Below are 19,238 nucleotides of genomic sequence, written 5' to 3' on the forward strand. Positions count from 1 at the left end.
CCCGGACCCGGACCAGATCATTATTTAGTTAACGTCTACGCTCACCTTTTGTTTATGAATATTTTGTGTGCACATTAAACATTATTCTTAAAATATATTTACGAGCTGTTCGGCGTCTTGCGTTTGAGTCCTGTCACTCGTCTGAAACGGTCCCGGCCGTAACACAGTATGCTTCATCAATATGCTAGCGGAGGAGATTATCCCCACTGCGAGAGTCACCACATTCCCAAACCAGAAACCGTGGATGGACAGATCGATCCGCACTGCAGTAAACGCCAGGACCGCCTCCTACAACGCGGGTCTCGCCACTGGCGATATGAGCGCCTACAAAGCGGCCTCATACGGCGTGCGGCGCGCGGTGAGAGATGCCAAACGCCGGTACCGGGAACGTGTGGAGTCCCACTTCCACCAGGGCGACACACGGAGTATGTGGCACGGACTACGCACCATTACGGACTACAAAGCCAGGGACACTGCGCCGATCAACGCCGACTCTGCATTCACCAACGAGCTGAATCAGTTCTACGCCCGTTTTGAGGTTAGCCAGGCGGCTAATGCTATCTACCGCCTGACTACCGAGGACAGTGACGTCATCAGCGAGAGACCGGTGACCAGCATCGCGGAGCATGACGTCCGAGCGGCACTGAGGAGAGTGAACACAAGGAAAGCGGCGGGGCTAGACGGCATCACCAGCCGTCTGCTGCGCTGCTGTGCTAACCAGCTAGCAGGTGTGTTCACTTACATCTTCAACGAGTCCCTGGCGAAGTCTGTGGTCCCCACATGCTTCAAAAGATCCACCATCATCCCTGTGCCCAAGAACAGCAAACCCTCATCCCTGAACGATTACCGGCCAGTTGCACTGACCTCGGTAGTAATGAAGGTGTTTGAGAGGCTGTTGAAGAACATCATCTCCTCCTCCATCCCAGACACCAAAGATCCGCTGCAGTTCGCCTACAGATCCAACAGATCCACAGAGGATGCCATCACCCACGTCCTACACACCACTCTCAGCCATGTGGACAAGAAACAGGGTAACTATGTGCGAATGCTGTTTGTTGATTACAGTTCAGCGTTTAACACAATAGTGCCCTGCAGACTGTTCACAAAGCTGAGGGATCTGGGACTTAACAGCCGTCTGTGTGCATGGGTGTTGGACTTCCTCACTGGCAGATCTCAGGTGGTGAGGGTGGGCAGGTGCTTCTCCAACAGCATCACCATCAACACAGGAGCACCTTAGGGATGTGTCCTCTCACCACTGCTCTACTCCCTCTACACTTCAGACTGTGTGGCCACCCATGGCTCCAACACCATTGTCAAGGTTGCTGACGACACAGTGGTGTTGGGTGCCATCTCCAACAACGATGAGACGGCCTCCATGGATGAAGTGAAGAATCTGGCATCGTGGTGCCAGGACAATCACCTCCAGCTGAACGTCAGCAAGACCAAGGAGCTGGTGGTGGACTTCAGAAGGGGTCAGCACAGAGACTACAAGCCCATTATCATCAATGGAGCTCCAGTGGAGAGGGTGCAGTCCTTCAAGTATCTTGGTGTCCACATCTCCTCAGACCTGACATGGGCTGCCCACATTCAGGTCCAGACCAAAAAGGCTAGGCAGCGCCTGTATCACCTACGACAACTGAGGAAGTTCAGGGTCTCTCCAAAGATCCTCAGGATTTTCTATACAGGCGCTGTGGAGAGCATCCTCACACAGAACATGACATCGTGGTTTGGGAACAGCTGTGTGAAGGACCATAAAGCTCTCCAGAGAGTGATCCATACAGCAGAACGCTGCTGCAGGGTTGCTCTCCCCCCACTTCAGGACACCTACACCAGGAGATGCCGGACTAGAGCAGCGCAGATACTGAAGGACCCGTCCCATCCTGGCAACAAACTGTTCCAACTTCTGCAATCTGGTAGAAGGTTCCGCATCTTCCGGGCAAGGACAGAGAGACTCAAGAGGAGCTTCTATCCCCAAGCCATCCGTGCCCTAAACACACACACCCGCCCTCTCACATCATCTATAATTGACTGAGACAGGACTCTCTTCCAGACACTAAACCAAGGCACAATGTACATTTCAATTCCTTTAATTTTAAATATGTTTATATTGTCTATCCTGTAAAATAGTCAGATGTCTATTCATATTAATGTACAGAATTCACCTGCTTGCTGCTACTACTGCACATTCACCCAATATATATATATATATATATATATATATATATATATATATATATATATATATATATATATATATATATATATATATATATATGTTCTTCCTCTACACCCCCCCCCCCCCCCCCTTCCACATGTCGAGGAGTCAGGCTACATTTCACTGTGTGTTATACTTGTATAACTATGCATGTGACAAATAAAGAACCTTGAACCTTGAACTTGAACCTTGAACCTTGAAAAAGGCTAGGCAGCGCCTGTACCACCTATGACAACTGAGGAAGTTCAGGGTCTCTCCAGAGATCCTCAGGATTTTCTATACAGGCGCTGTGGAGAACATCCTCACACAGAACACCACATTCTAGTTTGGGAACAGCTGTGTTAAGGACCAAAAATCTCCTCAGAGAACGCTGCTGCAGGATTGCTCTCCCCCCACTTCAGGACATCTACACCAGGACTAGAGGAGCGCATATACTGAAGGACCTGCCCCTCCCACGGGGTGGCTGTAGCTCAGGTGGCAGAGCAGGTCAGCCACTAATCAGAAGGTCGGTGGTTCGATCCCAGGCTGCATCCTGGCTGCATGCCAAATATCCTTGGGCAAGATACTGACCCCATGTTTGCCTACACAGGTGGCACCTGTGTCCGGCAGCCTCGCCTCTGTCAGTGCGCCCCAGGGCAGCTGTGGCTACAATGTAGCTTGCTATCGCCAGTGTGTGAATGTGTGTGTGAATGGGTGAATGACTGAATGTAGTGTAAAGCGCTTTGGGGTCCTATGGACTACAAATGCGCTATACAAATGCATTTACCATTTACCATCCTGGCAACAAACTGTTCCAACTTCTGCAATCCGGTAGAAGGTTCCGCATCATCCGGGCAAGGACAGAGAGACTCCAGAGGAGCTTCTATCCCCAAGCCATCCGGACCCTAACACCTCCCCACCACCACACACACACACGCTCTCTCACATCATCCAAGGTTGTTTTATTGTCAGGGTTAGAATTAGGTTATGGTTAGGTTTGGGCTAAGGGTTAGGCACAAACATTCATTTTTGATAGTTAAGTTTAGGGTAAGTGGCAAGGGAAAGCATTATGTCAATTAGATGTCCTCATTAGGATACGAAAACAGGATGTGCGTGCGTGTGTGTGTGTGTGTGTTTTTTTTTTTATGTGTAGGTGTGTGTGTAGGTGTGTGTGCGTGCATCATGCGTGCGTGCGTGTTTGCTGGGCAAGAAACATTATACAATCATGTTAGAGTGGCACCCAACTACCCAGCACATTATGCCAGGCCCACAATCTGTGCAGGTGGTGGAAGCGTTTCCTTGTATGGTGGCTGAGCTAGCTAGCACGAACCTAAGAGTAAGTGCATTTTGTTTCAAGTGGTACAAGTTGTAGCTCATCACTGCTTAGCTAGTGTTACTTTTGTTTTCCCATTTAAACAATCAAGATCACTCACCAATAGCATAGAGCTTGATGCCTCTGTCTCTCAGGTTCTTTGACTTAAAGTAAACTTCATCTTGGGACTTTCCGTCAGTGATCAGGACACCGATTTTGCGGGAGTCTTCTCGCATGCCCACACTGGGATTTAAGTTGTTGTTACAGATGTATCTTAGAGCCCAGCCTACAAAATAGCAACAAAGAAGTTTTACAAAGAGTTCAGCCAGAACAGGTACATGTCACAATGCAGCAACAGACTCAAGCGTTGGATCAAGAAAAAAGTTGAACAGTTTATTTACAAAAGTCACACCAAGTGATATATACAAAATGTGCAGGGGAAAAGAGGTCCAGACATCCTAGGGCGGGGAAGGGCAACAACAATCCTCTTCAGTCACACACACGAGAATGTTCTCTTCAGTCACACACGCCACTCGATACACTCGTCATAACCAACATACATACGTCAGAACTCCAATGGAAAACAGGCAGGGACACGTCCAGGGAAATCTATGCACAAAAAGAGAATGAAGTCACAAACCAGGAAAATATATCAGGAACGAGATTAGCATGAGAGAGCCGGGCAACACTGACAAGAATCATGCAACGATCCAGCGATGAGAAACACCGACCTGCCATCTTAAATAGTCGCCAGAGAGCCAAGGTAGTGAGCAGCAGGTCCTTGTTACATACCTTGGTGCGCAGCAGCACAGACTACGTAGCTCGCCAGGCATGACGGCACCTGGGGAGATGGTGGTGGTCCAAGGGTACCTCGAAGGGAGACAATCCGGTGGCTAAGTAGATTAAGCGTACTCTATCCAGGGAAGACAGTGACTCCATACGGACTGGTTGGTTGATGCCACACAACGGAGGGCTGCTTCCTGTTCCTGGCTCATGCGTTCGGTTTGCCCATTGCTCTGCAGGTGGAAACCAGAGGATCAACTAACCCTAGAGCTCTTAGCAAAACAGAACACCTTCCAGACTCTTGAAGTGAACTACGGCCCTTGGTCGGAGACGATATCCTCTGGTATCCCATGAAGGTGGAAAACATGGGTAGTCAGGAGTGGGGCTGTTTCCAGGGCCGTAGGAAGCTTGGGTAGTGTGAGAAAAAGGGCAGCTTTAGAAAAATGATCAACAATGGTGAGGATGACTGTATTATCTGCCGAGGGTGGAAGGCCGATGACAAAGAGGGAGACCCAATCTCCCAGGTGATGGCTCCCACTGTGCAGGATGGAGGTAGGATGGGTGAAGCTTCACAGGACTCTTCAGATGAAGTAAACTGCCAGGAAAGATGAGATGACTGAGATGTTTTGCAGTTTGTAGATCGGTCAGGTTCTTGAGATCCATCCAAACAATGAATGGTGCCCCCACTCCTCCAGGGCGAGCTTGATCACCAGTAGCTCATGGTCTCCCACATCATAGTTTCGCTCTGCAGGTGATAACTGACGAGAAAGAAAAGCACATGGGCGGAGCTTACTGGGAGAGGACAGCCCCAATTCCAGTGTCAGAGGCGCAGGTCTGTTTGAAGCCCAAGCAAACCACTGCTTGAGCTGGCTGAAAGCTGCCTGAGCCAACTGGTCCCACTGAAAGAAGCTCTTGGGAGAGGTTGGGCGGGTTAAAGATATGGCTTTTTTGCTGAAATCACAAATAAATCTATGGTAGAAAGTGAAAGAAAAAACAAGGAACCATTGTAATTGCTTTCGGTTTCGTGTTCTGGCCAATCCAACACATCCTGTACCTTAACAGGGTCTGGTTTCAGGTTCCCCTGCTGGATGATGTAGGCCAAGAAACTGACCGTGTCAATGTGGAATTCCCATTCTTCACCTCTGACAAAAAGTCGGTTCTCCGGGAGACACTGGAGCACCTGCTTTACATGATTCTTGTGTTCTTCAAGCGATCTGGAAAAGATGAGGATATCATCTTGTGGTGGAGGTGTGGTCCCTGGCTCAGCTGCAAGGGAGGAGTGGTGCAGTGAGCTCAAAGGGGCGGTACCGGGAGGCAGGTGAGCCACAGGTGGTGGCGACACTGGAGCCTTACATGATTCTTGTGTTCTTCAAGCGATCTGGAAAAGATGAGGATATCATCTTGTGGTGGAGGTGTGGTCCCTGGCTCAGCTGCAGGGGAGGAGCGGTGCAGTGAGCTCAAAGGGGCGGTACTGGGAGGCAGGTGAGCCACAGGTGGTGGCGATTGACTGATGATGGTATTTCTTTCCGTTTCTCTATATAGTGAAGGCAGAGTCGAGTGGAGAGAGGAGAGAGCTGGACTGGAACAGACTGTTTTCCTTGAGTGCCCAACTGTCAATAAAAAGCAATAATAGTGAGCACAATCACCGTGTATGTCATGTACGTCTACAAGTGATGCCGAAACCCAGGAGTGGGGTGTCTGACCCAAACAATGAACCACCCGCCCAGCCTGTGCAGTTGTTGACACAGTTGTTGACACAGTTGTTGGCACAGATGCTGGCGGAGATGGCAATGATGTGCCAAGACTGGGCGGTGGCCCAGCGGGAACACCTGATTAAGCTGCAGGAACACTCAGACTGGCAGACCAGGTCCTGGAGTCGCTGGCGCCACCAAAACTATCTCCTCTGTCAGTAACGATGCACTGGATGGGGGACGGTGACGATGCCCAGGTCTTTTTGGAGGCATTCCGTGCAATGACAGAGGCGTGCCAGTGGTCACAGCGGAGTGGGCCCAGCAGCCGATTCCACTACTGTAGGGGGAGGCTCAAACGGCAGCCCTCAGCCTACCGCCAACCTTGTGGAGCAGCTTCTTAACAAAGAAGCTTCTTAAGCCTCCTTTACTGGCGGGCGCGACCTTTTGGCTTAGCGGGGCAAACAGCGATAATGTGGCCCTTACAGCCGCAACACAAGCACTCACCAGACGTAAGGCGGCAGTGCTGTTCAGCTACAGTTATGTGGTGAGTTGATTGCAGGTGTGTTGGCCAAAGGCCAGAACCTCTGATGAGTTCTGCCTTGGCAGATGAGAGATAAAGCAGAGGAAAACAAAAACAAACAATGGAGTGTTTGATCCTTGAGTGACGCCGAGAAGGCACGGGAACCACGACAGTACAGTCATATGAGAAGATTACAAAGACTTGTTTTTTGTTTGTTTGTTTCTCTCTTGGTGTCAGCTTACTGTGATGGGGGTTTATAGTCCCAGGAGCTGTTTTGTTTTTGGCATGCAATTTACTCCTGGTAGGATCTCCCTACAAACAGATCCCAAGTAAGGGATCAAATTGAGGGGATTTAGAAAGCCTCTATAAACAGGAACTCCAGAGACCACATTACACTGATTGGGACAGGGTTCCATGGCCCTACTTGGAGGCAATACTGTGGATTGATTGGCAGGCAGCGGCAGAAGCTCTAGCGGTCTAATCCCCAATTGCCAGTGACTACAAGGACATGGAACATCACCACTCTAGTGTTGATAGAGCCTAAGCTTGTGCATGAGGATGAAAGATCCTGTCTAGATATAGTCAGACTCACCTCAACACTCCACTTCTGGAACCAGCTTCCTTGGAGAGGTGGTGGAAAGGAGTTGTATCCCTTGCCATATGGTGTCACTACACTTTTTTTTCTTAGGGAAAAAGAGATTCAACTCTGCAGCTGCATGTCTTGTACACTCAGGTAAAGACAGGAGGAGAGCTGTGAACTGATCACTTTTGATGGTGAGTTATAAAAATCATCATGCCCAGACATATAGTGTGGGTGCACTGCAAGTGTCTAGCAGAAGCCCCTGTACTGGAGATCTTCAACTTCCACCTATCCCAAGGAGGCTGGATACACTGAGTCAGAGATCACTCCATGAATCCACAGACAGCTGCCAAGTATAGCCCATTGTCATAGGCCTTTTGGAGACTATAGTGAGAGCTTCTTTTGCATTGCCAATAATAAGTCATACACCTGCGGGCTGGACTCCATCAGGATTACATTTGTCACAATTCTGTTCACATTTTTATCGAAAGAATTTCTAGGCACAGCCAAGGAGACAAGGGTGTTGGGTTTGGTGGTCTCTCCTTTTGCAGACGTTGTGGTTCTATTGACTTCATCAAACAATGACATCCAGTTGTCACCAAGATGTCTTGCAGTCAAGTTTGAATCAGCTGGACGAGAATTGGCCAGTCAAAGTCTAAGACTCAGGTTCTCAGTCATAAAAACTTGGAGTGCCCAATCAGGCTGTAACTGAGTAGCTGTCCTACATGTAGACGTTCAAGTATCTTGGGGTTATTGTTTGTAAGTCAGTGAAGGATGGTTGGTCTAGCATCTGTCATGCATATCCTATATCGGTAATTGTATTACTATTGCTATACACTATTGTGGTAAGTGTCCTAGTTGGACATCAACTAGCTGGACACGTCTAACTAGGACGAGGCCCCAGGGAACACTCAGGATGGTCTGGCATTGGCATTCGGGTCAGTTTAAATGCAGGAAGGACAGGTCTGTTGTGCTATTTAAAAAAATACCTGTCATGGTGCTTCCTCCTTTATAAGGCAGGTTGGCGATGGCCTCCAGTAGGGATGCTTTGGATGGGTGGGCATTCAGGTGCCATTCGGTCCTTGGGTCATCGCTGTACTGAACCAGACCTACAGAAAATACATCCAACAATGTAGCAAAACACCAAGGATACCCCATCTCTGACTTTCAGCTTCTTCACAAAATACAGGGAGTGCAGAATTATTAGGCAAATGAGTATTTTGTCCACAGCATCCTCTTCATGCATGTTGTCTTACTCCAAGCTGTATAGGCTCGAAAGCCTACTACCAATTAAGCATATTAGGTGATGTGCATCTCTGTAATGAGAAGGGGTGTGGTCTAATGACATCAACACCCTATATCAGGTGTGCATAATTATTAGGCAACGTCCAACAATCAAGCGTTTCATTCAAAATAGTCAACAGGGTCGCAAGAAGCGTGTGGAAAAACCAAGGCGCAAAATAACTGGCCATGAACTGAGAAAAGTCAAGCGTGCAGCTGCCAAGATGCCACTTGCCACCAGTTTGGCCATATTTCAGAGCTGCAACATCACTGGAGTGCCCAAAAGCACAAGGTGTGCAATACTCAGAGACATGGCCAAGGTAAGAAAGGCTGAAAGACGACCACCACTGAACAAGACACACAAGCTGAAACGTCAAGACTGGGCCAAGAAATATCTCAAGACTGGTTTTTCTAAGGTTTTATGGACTGATGAAATGAGAGTGAGTCTTGATGGGCCAGATGGATGGGCCCGTGGCTGGATTGGTAAAGGGCAGAGAGCTCCAGTCCGACTCAGACACCAGCAAGGTGGAGGTGGAGTACTGGTTTGGGCTGGTATCATCAAAGATGAGCTTGTGGGGCCTTTTCGGGTTGAGGATGGAGTCAAGCTCAACTCCCAGTCCTACTGCCAGTTTCTGGAAGACACCTTCTTCAAGCAGTGGTACAGGAAGAAGTCTGCATCCTTCAAGAAAAACATGATTTTCATGCAGGACAATGCTCCATCACACGCGTCCAAGTACTCCACAGCGTGGCTGGCAAGAAAGGGTATAAAAGAAGAAAAACTAATGACATGGCCTCCTTGTTCATCTGATCTGAACCCCATTGAGAACCTGTGGTCCATCATCAAATGTGAGATTTACAAGGAGGGAAAACAGTACACCTCTCTGAACAGTGTCTGGGAGGCTGTGGTTGCTGCTGCACGCAATGTTGATGGTGAACAGATCAAAACACTGACAGAATCCATGGATGGCAGGCTTTTGAGTGTCCTTGCAAAGAAAGGTGGCTATATTGGTCGCTTATTTGTTTTTGTTTTGTTTTTGAATGTCAGAAACGTATATTTGTGAATGTGGAGATGTTATATTGGTGTCACTGGTAAAAATAAATAATTGAAATGGGTATATATTTGTTTTTTGTTAAGTTGCCTAATAATTATGCACAGTAATAGTCACCTGCACACACAGATATCCCCCTAAAATAGCTAAAACTAAAAACAAACTAAAAACTACTTCCAAAAACATTCAGCTTTGATATTAATGAGTTTTTTGGGTTCATTGAGAACATGGTGGTTGTTCAATAATAAAATTATTCCTCAAAAATACAACTTGCCTAATAATTCTGCACTCCCTGTATACAAAGTGATGAGAATTAAAATAATCAAAAATGTGATAAGTAAAGGAAATCTTGGAGCTGAAATTAGATCAGTGCTAATAAATTAGTTGGATATAGTGAATATTTGTTTTTAATTTTGTATTGCTGTGCTGTCATTTATTATCTTACTAATAAAAAACAACTCAGTAATTTTAAATACTTGGATGGATGTATTTGCTGGATAATATCCTACAAATCAACCTTTTAAGCTCAAGTATTGATGTGGAAGATTAAAAGTCCTGATATCAGATTTGTACTCAGTATCAGCAGAGTACCCAAAGTACCAAAGTATCTGTATCAATCGGAACTGGAAAAGTTGCATCGGTGCCCTTTGATCTTCTGTTCTTAAATGAGTCATATAAATAAACTGACATGGCTTATTCTTTAATAAATGATCAGAAGAAATTTTAAGGGAGGAGGAGCTACAACAGCTTTTTTTTAAGAGGGGGCAGAACAAAGGCTCTGCATACAGTGGGGCAAAAAAGTATTTAGTCAGCCACCAATTGTGCAAGTTCCCCCACTTAAAATGATGACAGAGGTCATGTCATGATCCTGGGTCTGCTGACCCAGCGTTTTGTGTTTAGTTTATGTAGCCTTCAGGTTTCCTAAGTTCATCATAATCATGCCTAGGTGTTTCTAGTTATTTTCCCCTCGTGTTTCCACTATGTTAAGTCTCCCCTGCTTTTCATGTATTTCATGTCTGTGGCTTATGTTGTCAGTTCAGGTTGTCATGTCTATATCTCACTGTGTTTCCTGTTTTATTGTGAAGAGGTCTGGTGTGTCTGTGTTCATCATGTTCAGTTACTCTCCCCCTGTGAGGTAATTATGTTCATGTGTCAGCTGGGTTCCCCAGGTGCTGCCACTTCCCTCATTATCCTCCTGTGTCCATTTAGTCTGTGTGCTCTCAGCCATTCTTTGTCAGGTCGTCCGTTGTATTCACCCGTTGTACTCGTCCGTTGTTTCCTATGTCTCCGCTCCAGGTATCCCTGTCAGTTTGTTATGTTTAGAGTTTTCTATGTTTTGTTTTAGTTCACCCAGTTTAGGTCATTGTTTAGTTTTCATCGATTCCCTATTATTTTGTACCCTCGTTTCTTGCCTTAATAAACGGCTTGTTTTGTTATTCATATCTCATTTCGGTCTGCGCTTGAGTCCTTCCCTGCAACATACGGTCTGCCCTAGCCAGACCGTGACAGTACGACCTGACCACTATGGACTCAGCAGACCGCGAGCTTTACGAGCGTCGGGAGGCAGCCTTCGCCCAGCTGGAGGAGGAGCTCCGCTGGAAGCCGTGGCGCGCCCCCGACTATGAGCGGATTTTCCACGGGACTCGGCTAGCTCTCGGAGGTCCCAAGAGCTGCCGTAAGTCCCCGCCTGTTTCCAAGCCTCGTCCGCTTCAAGTGGGAGTTTTTCACGTGGCTACAGGTGCTCACGCTCCAGCCTCGTTGTCGCCGTGTTGTGCACCGGGGGCTCAGTCGCTCGCTCCGCCGGCTTCCTCCGCTCGAAGGAAGCGGCGTGCCCGTCGCCATAAACTGGACAATGCCGAGCTCACGGTGGTGAGTGACATTGACTTTTATTCTCACGTCCCGTCTGACATTAAAAGTAATCAGCTCACTTCTGATCCGTGGGGAACTTCCCTTATGGATGACGACGTGGACTGGGAAGAATCGTTTTGCTTTGCTCCCTCTACACAGGGAGAGATGAAAAACAATACCCGCTCGCCTAAGTCTGCACATGCGGTTAAAGGGAAAACTGTGAACCACTCTACCAGGTCAAACACCTTCAGTTCCGGTTCCGTCTGTTCGGGTTTTGTCAGGTCCGGTTCAGTCATCCCCGAGTCAACCCGCGCTGCAACTGTTAACCCAAGGATTTTGAAAACTGTTAAAACTAAGACTGCTATTGCTAAGACTGCTAAACATGAAGTGGACGGCGGGCTCATTTTTGATAGATCCGTTTTTGTCGACCCTGTATATGTTGACCCTGAGCCTGCCGTTTCTGCGACTGTTTTATCTGAGCCTGCTCCCGTTCCTGCTCCTCGGGTGGGAAGGGCAGTTGCCCAGCCGTTGCCGGGACCTGTTCCGGTCCCCAGGGTGAGGGCAGCCAGGATACAGCCCGTCTCCGCACCCGTACCTACTCCTCGGGTGGGAGTGGCTAGTGTCCGGCATGCTCCTGCACCCGTCCCTGTCTCTACTGAGGGCTCAGGAGAATTCGGTCTGCAATCCACGCCGCCATCGCTACTGCATGCCTTTCAGTCATTAGCTCAGTCATTAGCTCTGTCAGCAGCCCGGTCCGCAGCTTACATTCCTGTGCTTCCGTTAGCCCAGCCCTTAACCCACTGTGCAGCTCAGTCATTTGCTCCATCACCTGCTCAGCCTTCTGTCCAGCCGGTGGTCTCTACACCTGCTGGTCATGCCTCGACAGCTGGAGGGCCCGAGGGGCCCGCCCAGCCTCATGCCTCGTCAGCTGGAGGGTCCGAGGGGCCCGTTCAGCCTCCTGTCTCCGCTGGGGGGTCCGAGGGGCCCGTTCAGCCTCCTGTCTCCGCTGGAGGGTCCGAGGGGCCCGTTCAGCCACCCGTCTCCGCTGGAGGGTCCGAGGGGCCCGTTCAGCCACCAGCTGCTCCACCGGCAGCCTCGTCCACATCTGCTGCAGCTCCAGCCTGTGCTTCGTCTGCTGCAGCTCCAGCCTGTGCTTCGTCTGCTGCAGCTCCAGCCTGTGCTTCGCCTGCTGCAGCCTCCGTGTCTTCAGCCTCGTCTGGTCCAGCCTCCGTGTCTTCAGCCTCGTCTGGTCCAGCCTCCGTGTCTTCAGCCTCGTCTGGTCCAGCCTCCGTGTCTTCAGCCTCGTCTGGTCCAGCCTCAGAGCCTTCATCTTCGCCTGGTCCGGCTTCGGCCTCTGCTTCGCCTGGTCCGGCTTCTGCTTCTGCCTTGTCTGGTCCAGCCTTGGCCTCAGCTCCTGCTTCGCCGTCGCCTGGTCAAGCTTCAGCCTCTGCTTCTGTGTCGGCCTTGCCTGGTCCTGCAGCTGTGTTGCCGCCGCCCAAGCCGCGTTTTGCCCCTTGGGATCGCCGGCCGCTTTCCGGGCCATTAGCTGGACATTGTTGCCATCGGGGTCGGCCGCCTGAGCTGTTGAACTGTGACCTGTGGTGCTCGCGACCTCCGGGTCGGCCCCCTGAACCTTGGAACTATGACCTGCTATGCTGTCGGCCTCCGGGTCGGCCCCCTGAGCTCGTGGACTATGGGCTACTGGACCGTTGGCCTCCTGGTCGGCCGCCTGAACCATGTGAACTCTTGTGCTGCTGTCGTCCAGGTAGGCCACCTGAACTGTTTGACCATGAACTCCTGTGCCGTCGGCCCCCTGATCAACTGAACTATGAATTTCTGGACCGTCACCCTCCGGGTCAGCCCCCTGAGGAGTCATGAACTGTTCCCTGCGCTCCTGTGCTTTTGGTGGACATTTTGGTTTTGTGGCCTTGTTTCTGGCCCTCCGTCCTGGGCCCCCGCCGCCCGCCCTCGGTGGGTTGTCTTTTGGTTTTGTCTTTTCGGGGTTTTGGGCGTCTGGAATCCGCCCTTGAAGGGGGGGCTCTGTCATGATCCTGGGTCTGCTGACCCAGCGTTTTGTGTTTAGTTTATGTAGCCTTCAGGTTTCCTAAGTTCATCATAATCATGCCTAGGTGTTTCTAGTTATTTTCCCCTCGTGTTTCCACTATGTTAAGTCTCCCCTGCTTTTCATGTATTTCATGTCTGTGGCTTATGTTGTCAGTTCAGGTTGTCATGTCTATATCTCACTGTGTTTCCTGTTTTATTGTGAAGAGGTCTGGTGTGTCTGTGTTCATCATGTTCAGTTACTCTCCCCTGTGACGTAATTATGTTCATGTGTCAGCTGGGTTCCCCAGGTGCTGCCACTTCCCTCATTATCCTCCTGTGTCCATTTAGTCTGTGTGCTCTCAGCCATTCTTTGTCAGGTCGTCCGTTGTATTCACCCGTTGTACTCGTCCGTTGTTTCCTATGTCTCCGCTCCAGGTATCCCTGTCAGTTTGTTATGTTTAGAGTTTTCTATGTTTTGTTTTAGTTCACCCAGTTTAGGTCATTGTTTAGTTTTCATCGATTCCCTATTATTTTGTACCCTCGTTTCTTGCCTTAATAAACTGCTTGTTTTGTTATTCATATCTCATTTCGGTCTGCGCTTGAGTCCTTCCCTGCAACATACGGTCTGCCCTAGCCAGACCGTGACAGGTCAGTAATTTGCACCAGAGGTACACTTCAACTGTGAGAGACAGAATGTGAAAAAAAAAAATCCATGAATTCACATGGTAGGATTTGTAAAGAATTTATTCGTAAATCAGGGTGGAAAATAAGTATTTGGTCACCTCAAACAAGGAAAATCTCTGGCTCTCACAGACCTGTAACATCTTCTGTAAGAAGCTTTTCTGTCCCCCACTCGTTACCTGTATGAATGGCACCTGTTTGAACTCATCATCTGTATAAAAGACACCTGTCCACAGCCTCAAACAGTCAGACTCCAAACTGGACCAAAGGGCCAAGACCAAAGAGCTTTCGAAGGACACCAGGAAAAGTATTGTAGACCTGCACCAGACTGGGAAGAGTGAATCTACAATAGGCAAGCAGCTTGGTGTGAAAAAATCAACTGTGGGAGCAATCATCAGAAAATGGAAGACATACAAGACCACTGATAATCTCCCTCGATCTGGGGCTCCACGCAAGATCTCATCCCGTGGGGTCAAAATGATCATGAGAACGGTGAGCAAAGATCCCAGAACCACACGGGGGGACCTGGTGAATGACCTGCAGAGAGCTGGGACCAAAGTAACAAAGGTCACCATCAGTAACACACTACAACGGCAGGGAATCAAATCCCGCAGTGCCAGACGTGTTCCGCTGCTGAAGCCAGTGCATGTCCAGGCCCGTCTGAAGTTTGCCAGAGAGCACATGGATGATACAGCAGAGGATTGGGAGAATGTCATGTGGTCAGATGAAACCAAAGTAGAACTTTTTGGTATAAACTCAACTCGTCGTGTTTGGAGGACGAAGAATACTGAGTTGCATCCCAAGAACACCATACCTACTGTGAAGCATGGGGGTGGAAACATCATGCTATGGGGCTGTTTTTCTGCCAAGGGGACAGGACGACTGATCCGTGTTAAGGACAGAATGAATGGGGCCATGTATCGTGAGATTTTGAGCCAAAACCTCCTTCCATCAGTGAGAACTTTGAAGATGAAACGAGGCTGGGTCTTCCAACATGACAATGATCCAAAACACACCGCCCGGGCAACAAAGGAGTGGCTCCGTAAGAAGCATTTGAAAGTCCTGGAGTGGCCTAGCCAGTCTCCAGACCTCAACCTCATAGAAAATCTGTGGCGGGAGTTGAAAGTCCGTGTTGCTCGGCGACAGCCCCAAAACATCACTGCTCTCGAGAAGATCTGCATGGAGGAATGGGCCAAAATACCAGCTACTGTGTGTGCAAACCTGGTAAAGACCTATAGTAAACGTTTGACCTCTGTTATTGCCAACAAAGGTTATGTTACAAAGTATTGAGTTGTATTTTTGTTATTGACCAAATACTTATTTTCCACCCTGATTTACGAATAAATTCTTTACAAATCCTACCATGTGGATTCATGGATTTTTTTTTCACATTCTGTCTCTCACAGTTGAAGTGTACCTCTGGTGCAAATTACTGACCTCTGTCATCATTTTAAGTGGGGGAACTTGCACAATCGGTGGCTGACTAAATACTTTTTTGCCCCACTGTATGATAACATGATGCAGTATACAATAGTAGCAGCAGTGAAAGCTTTACCGATCTGGACACTGTCTGGGCCGATGTCAAACACTCTGACCAGGCGAGCGATGAAGCTGCGGATGGTTTTGAAGTTCATACGCCCAATGCTCCAGGAGCCGTCAAGCAGCAGCACGATGTCGGCCTTCGCTGTGGTCTTACACTGAGTGTCTGCACAGGCACAGTGGTGTGTGTGTGTGTGTGTGTGACATCTGGTACACAACAGATACTCACGACAAATGTCTGTTAAGTCTTATTGTGTGAGGGAAAATTGAGAAAGACAGACAGGAACTACATCAGGAGGAGAGAGGAGTACATCACAAAAACTCACTATCAGAAAGCAGATTACATTACATAACACAAATAATTTGTCTCAGAGTAGGATGTGATGCATAATAACGAACCTGATGTCTCACAGTGGTAAAAACAAATGACAAATATTCCAAATCCATTCTGAATGACTGTTGATCAGTCCTAAACCCCCTCAACTTTCTTTATAGAGAAGCATTTCAGAGTAATTGTTCTGCAGCATGTTAAATATGCCTTACAGCATCTCTGCCTGACCACATGGACCTGTAAAAAAACACTAAATTAAATCCTGCTGTGGATCCAAGATCTTGGAGTTGGGAAATCAGTCACTGTATCTGCTTCCAATTACAACAGGAACTTCTGCTAAGGATCAGCATGTCCTTTGAGTCTGATGGGAAGCATTGCATGAGACTTTTTCATAGGAAAAATTTGCATTGTAAATCTTAATAAACATGAAGCCACATTTAACTACACATTCAAGCTGCATTACTGCTCTCGGTAAGCTATATTTAGTGGATTAAACGTCTTTAAAAAATAAAAAGCTCCTCCCAGGAAATTCAAACTAGATTTAAGTTCTGATGGATTATCTGATCATCAAAACTCTTGCCTATGAGTTAAAGCAAAACACTTCACAGGCGTAGTTTGCTTCAGTTATTATTTTAATGTAGACAAAAAGTGCAGTTACACACAGCAGGAAGAGGACAGACAGAGGTGAGAGGAGGTGGAGGAAGTCAGATGTGTTGGATCAAAGAGGAAGAGGAGGGGGAGGAGGAGCGACTTTACCTTGCTCCTGGGCCTGAGAGGAGGACAGCAGCAGTGCCACGAGGGCCACAACTGTTGCCAGAGAGAGCCTGCTCTTCATCTTCAGCTCTACTGGTCTCAGCAGCGCATGAAGGAAGCTGCAAGAGGAACCAAGGAAGCGGTAAGGCTTCCTCGGGGCTTCACAAAACTGTTAATCCTCCCTGAACGTGAACCTCAGAGCTCATTATTGCACCTTTATTTTCATTTAAATCTACATTATGCTTAAAACAACAAAACAACTCAGCTTTGAAGAGAAAAATAACTCACATGAATATTACATGAGCAGCAATAAGATCACATGACAACCTTCTGTATGAAAGACTAAAATTCACCAAATTCTACAAAATATTTAAGAAAATCTTTTTTTCTGTCTCTACAATATATTCTTTTTCTGTCATTTCTGTGGCTCAGATTATTTCCTCTCAGAGTAAAGACATGCATTTAATATTTCTGCATGATGAGAAATATTCACTCATGAGGACAAAGTCATCCCACTGTCTTGCGTAATGGAGGATCAAGCCGTGGCACTGTACGCAATTACGCACAGCAACGGTGAGATATAATCCATATAAAAAAACGACAACAACAACAAAAAGTAATATTTCAGAATTTAAAAAGCACGCAGATTTTAAACAGGTGATAAATGAAGGCGTGTGAATCAATCCCCCTTAAATTGCACCCAAACAGAAACCTTCAGGCGCTGACCTTCAGAGGAGACGGACACAAATGTCGTTTGCTTAAACAAAAAGTCTTCGCTGTAGACTGCAGTCTTCTTCCAAGTGTGAAGAGTCTCCACACAATCTGCTACTTAACAGGGGGTGGGCTGCTCCCAGCTCTGCCGGCCCCGCCACAGTGAGCTCTTACGACATCCAGCCATGATGCTTCATTTATGGCACCGCTATTGTGTCTGTTTGTGTATCTGTTTGTCCACAGAAATTAGCTTTAAGCCAGTGCCAACCTGTTTCCGTGCAGTCTCCAGAGTTCTAACCGCAGCTTTTTGGACATGGATAGCACGGCCAAATGCTGATTGGTTGACAAGTGGGCAGGAACAGAGAAAGGACTGATGGTGGAGGAAAATTTGTCCAAAAAAAATAACAATACAATGAGATATCCCAGATATCATATTTAACGTACACACGCTTGACCTATATTTATATATTTTTCCACCTGCAATTAGCAAGCTGCGCCTGTCCTGTTAGTAAATTACCCAAAACTCATGTCTTAGTTTGTGATTAGGTGTTAAATTTCACTGCTCTTACAGTGGGGCAAAAAAGTATTTAGTCAGCCACCGATTGTGCAAGTTCCCCCACCTAAAATGATGACAGAGGTCAGTAATTTGCACCAGAGGTACACTTCAACTGTGAGAGACAGGATGTGAAAAAAAAATCCATGAATCCACATGGTAGGATTTGTAAAGAATTTATTCGTAAATCAGGGTGGAAAATAAGTATTTGGTCACCTCAAACAAGGAAAATCTCTGGCTCTCACAGACCTGTAACATCTTCTGTAAGAAGCTTTTCTGTCCCCCACTCGTTACCTGTATGAATGGCACCTGTTTGAACTCATCATCTGTATAAAAGACACCTGTCCACAGCCTCAAACAGTCAGACTCCAAACTGGACCAAAGGGCCAAGACCAAAGAGCTTTCGAAGGACACCAGGAAAAGTATTGTAGACCTGCACCAGACTGGGAAGAGTGAATCTACAATAGGCAAGCACCTTGGTGTGAAAAAAATAAACTGTGGGAGCAATCATCAGAAAATGGAAGACATACAAGACCACTGATAATCTCCCTCGATCTGGGGCTCCACGCAAGATCTCATCCCGTGGGGTCAAAATGATCATGAGAACGGTGAGCAAAGATCCCAGAACCACACGGGGGGACCTGGTGAATGACCTGCAGAGAGCTGGGACTAAAGTAACAAAGGTCGCCATCAGTAACACACTACAACGGCAGGGACTCAAATCCCGCAGTGCCAGACGTGTTCCGCTGCTGAAGCCAGTGCATGTCCAGGCCCGTCTGAAGTTTGCCAGAGAGCACATGGATGATACAGCAGAGGATTGGGAGAATGTCATGTGGTCAGATGAAACCAAAGTAGAACTTTTTGGTATAAACTCAACTCGTCGTGTTTGGAGGAAGAAGAATACTGAGTTGCATCCCAAGAACACCATACCTACTGTGAAGCATGGGGGTGGAAACATCATGCTATGGGGCTGTTTTTCTGCCAAGGGGACAGGACGACTGATCCGTGTTAAGGACAGAATGAATGGGGCCATGTATCGTGAGATTTTGAGCCAAAACCTCCTTCCATCAGTGAGAACTTTGAAGATGAAACGAGGCTGGGTCTTCCAACATGACAATGATCCAAAACACACCGCCCGGGCAACAAAGGAGTGGCTCCGTAAGAAGCATTTGAAAGTCCTGGAGTGGCCTAGCCAGTCTCCAGACCTCAACCCCATAGAAAATCTGTGGCGGGAGTTGAAAGTCCGTGTTGCTCGGCGACAGCCCCAAAACATCACTGCTCTCGAGAAGATCTGCATGGAGGAATGGGCCAAAATACCAGCTACTGTGTGTGCAAACCTGGTAAAGACCTATAGTAAACGTTTGACCTC

At 47.8% G+C, this 19,238-nt stretch overlaps 1 protein-coding gene across 1 annotated transcript in view; it reads right to left on the reverse strand.

Moving 5' to 3' along the window:
* LOC146652782 (collagen alpha-1(XII) chain-like) overlaps nt 1–16,708 on the reverse strand; it is a 29,284-nt gene extending 12,576 nt beyond the window's left edge. Inside the window, exons 1-4 of the mRNA XM_085382265.1 lie at nt 16,609–16,708; nt 15,538–15,687; nt 8,070–8,189; nt 3,628–3,792 (exon numbers count right to left, since the gene is read on the reverse strand). Coding sequence (XP_085238391.1) covers nt 3,628–3,792; nt 8,070–8,189; nt 15,538–15,687; nt 16,609–16,687 — 514 coding nt within the window. The 5' untranslated portion in view covers nt 16,688–16,708. The remainder of the gene's footprint in view (nt 1–3,627; nt 3,793–8,069; nt 8,190–15,537; nt 15,688–16,608) is intronic.
* Between the last annotated feature and the right edge of the window lie 2,530 nt (nt 16,709–19,238).

Source organism: Rhamphochromis longiceps, linkage group LG15, assembly GCF_057381845.1.
Source record: "Rhamphochromis longiceps isolate RC_006_pf linkage group LG15, R_longiceps_female_GT1.1, whole genome shotgun sequence".
Taxonomy (NCBI): Eukaryota; Metazoa; Chordata; class Actinopteri; order Cichliformes; family Cichlidae; genus Rhamphochromis; species Rhamphochromis longiceps.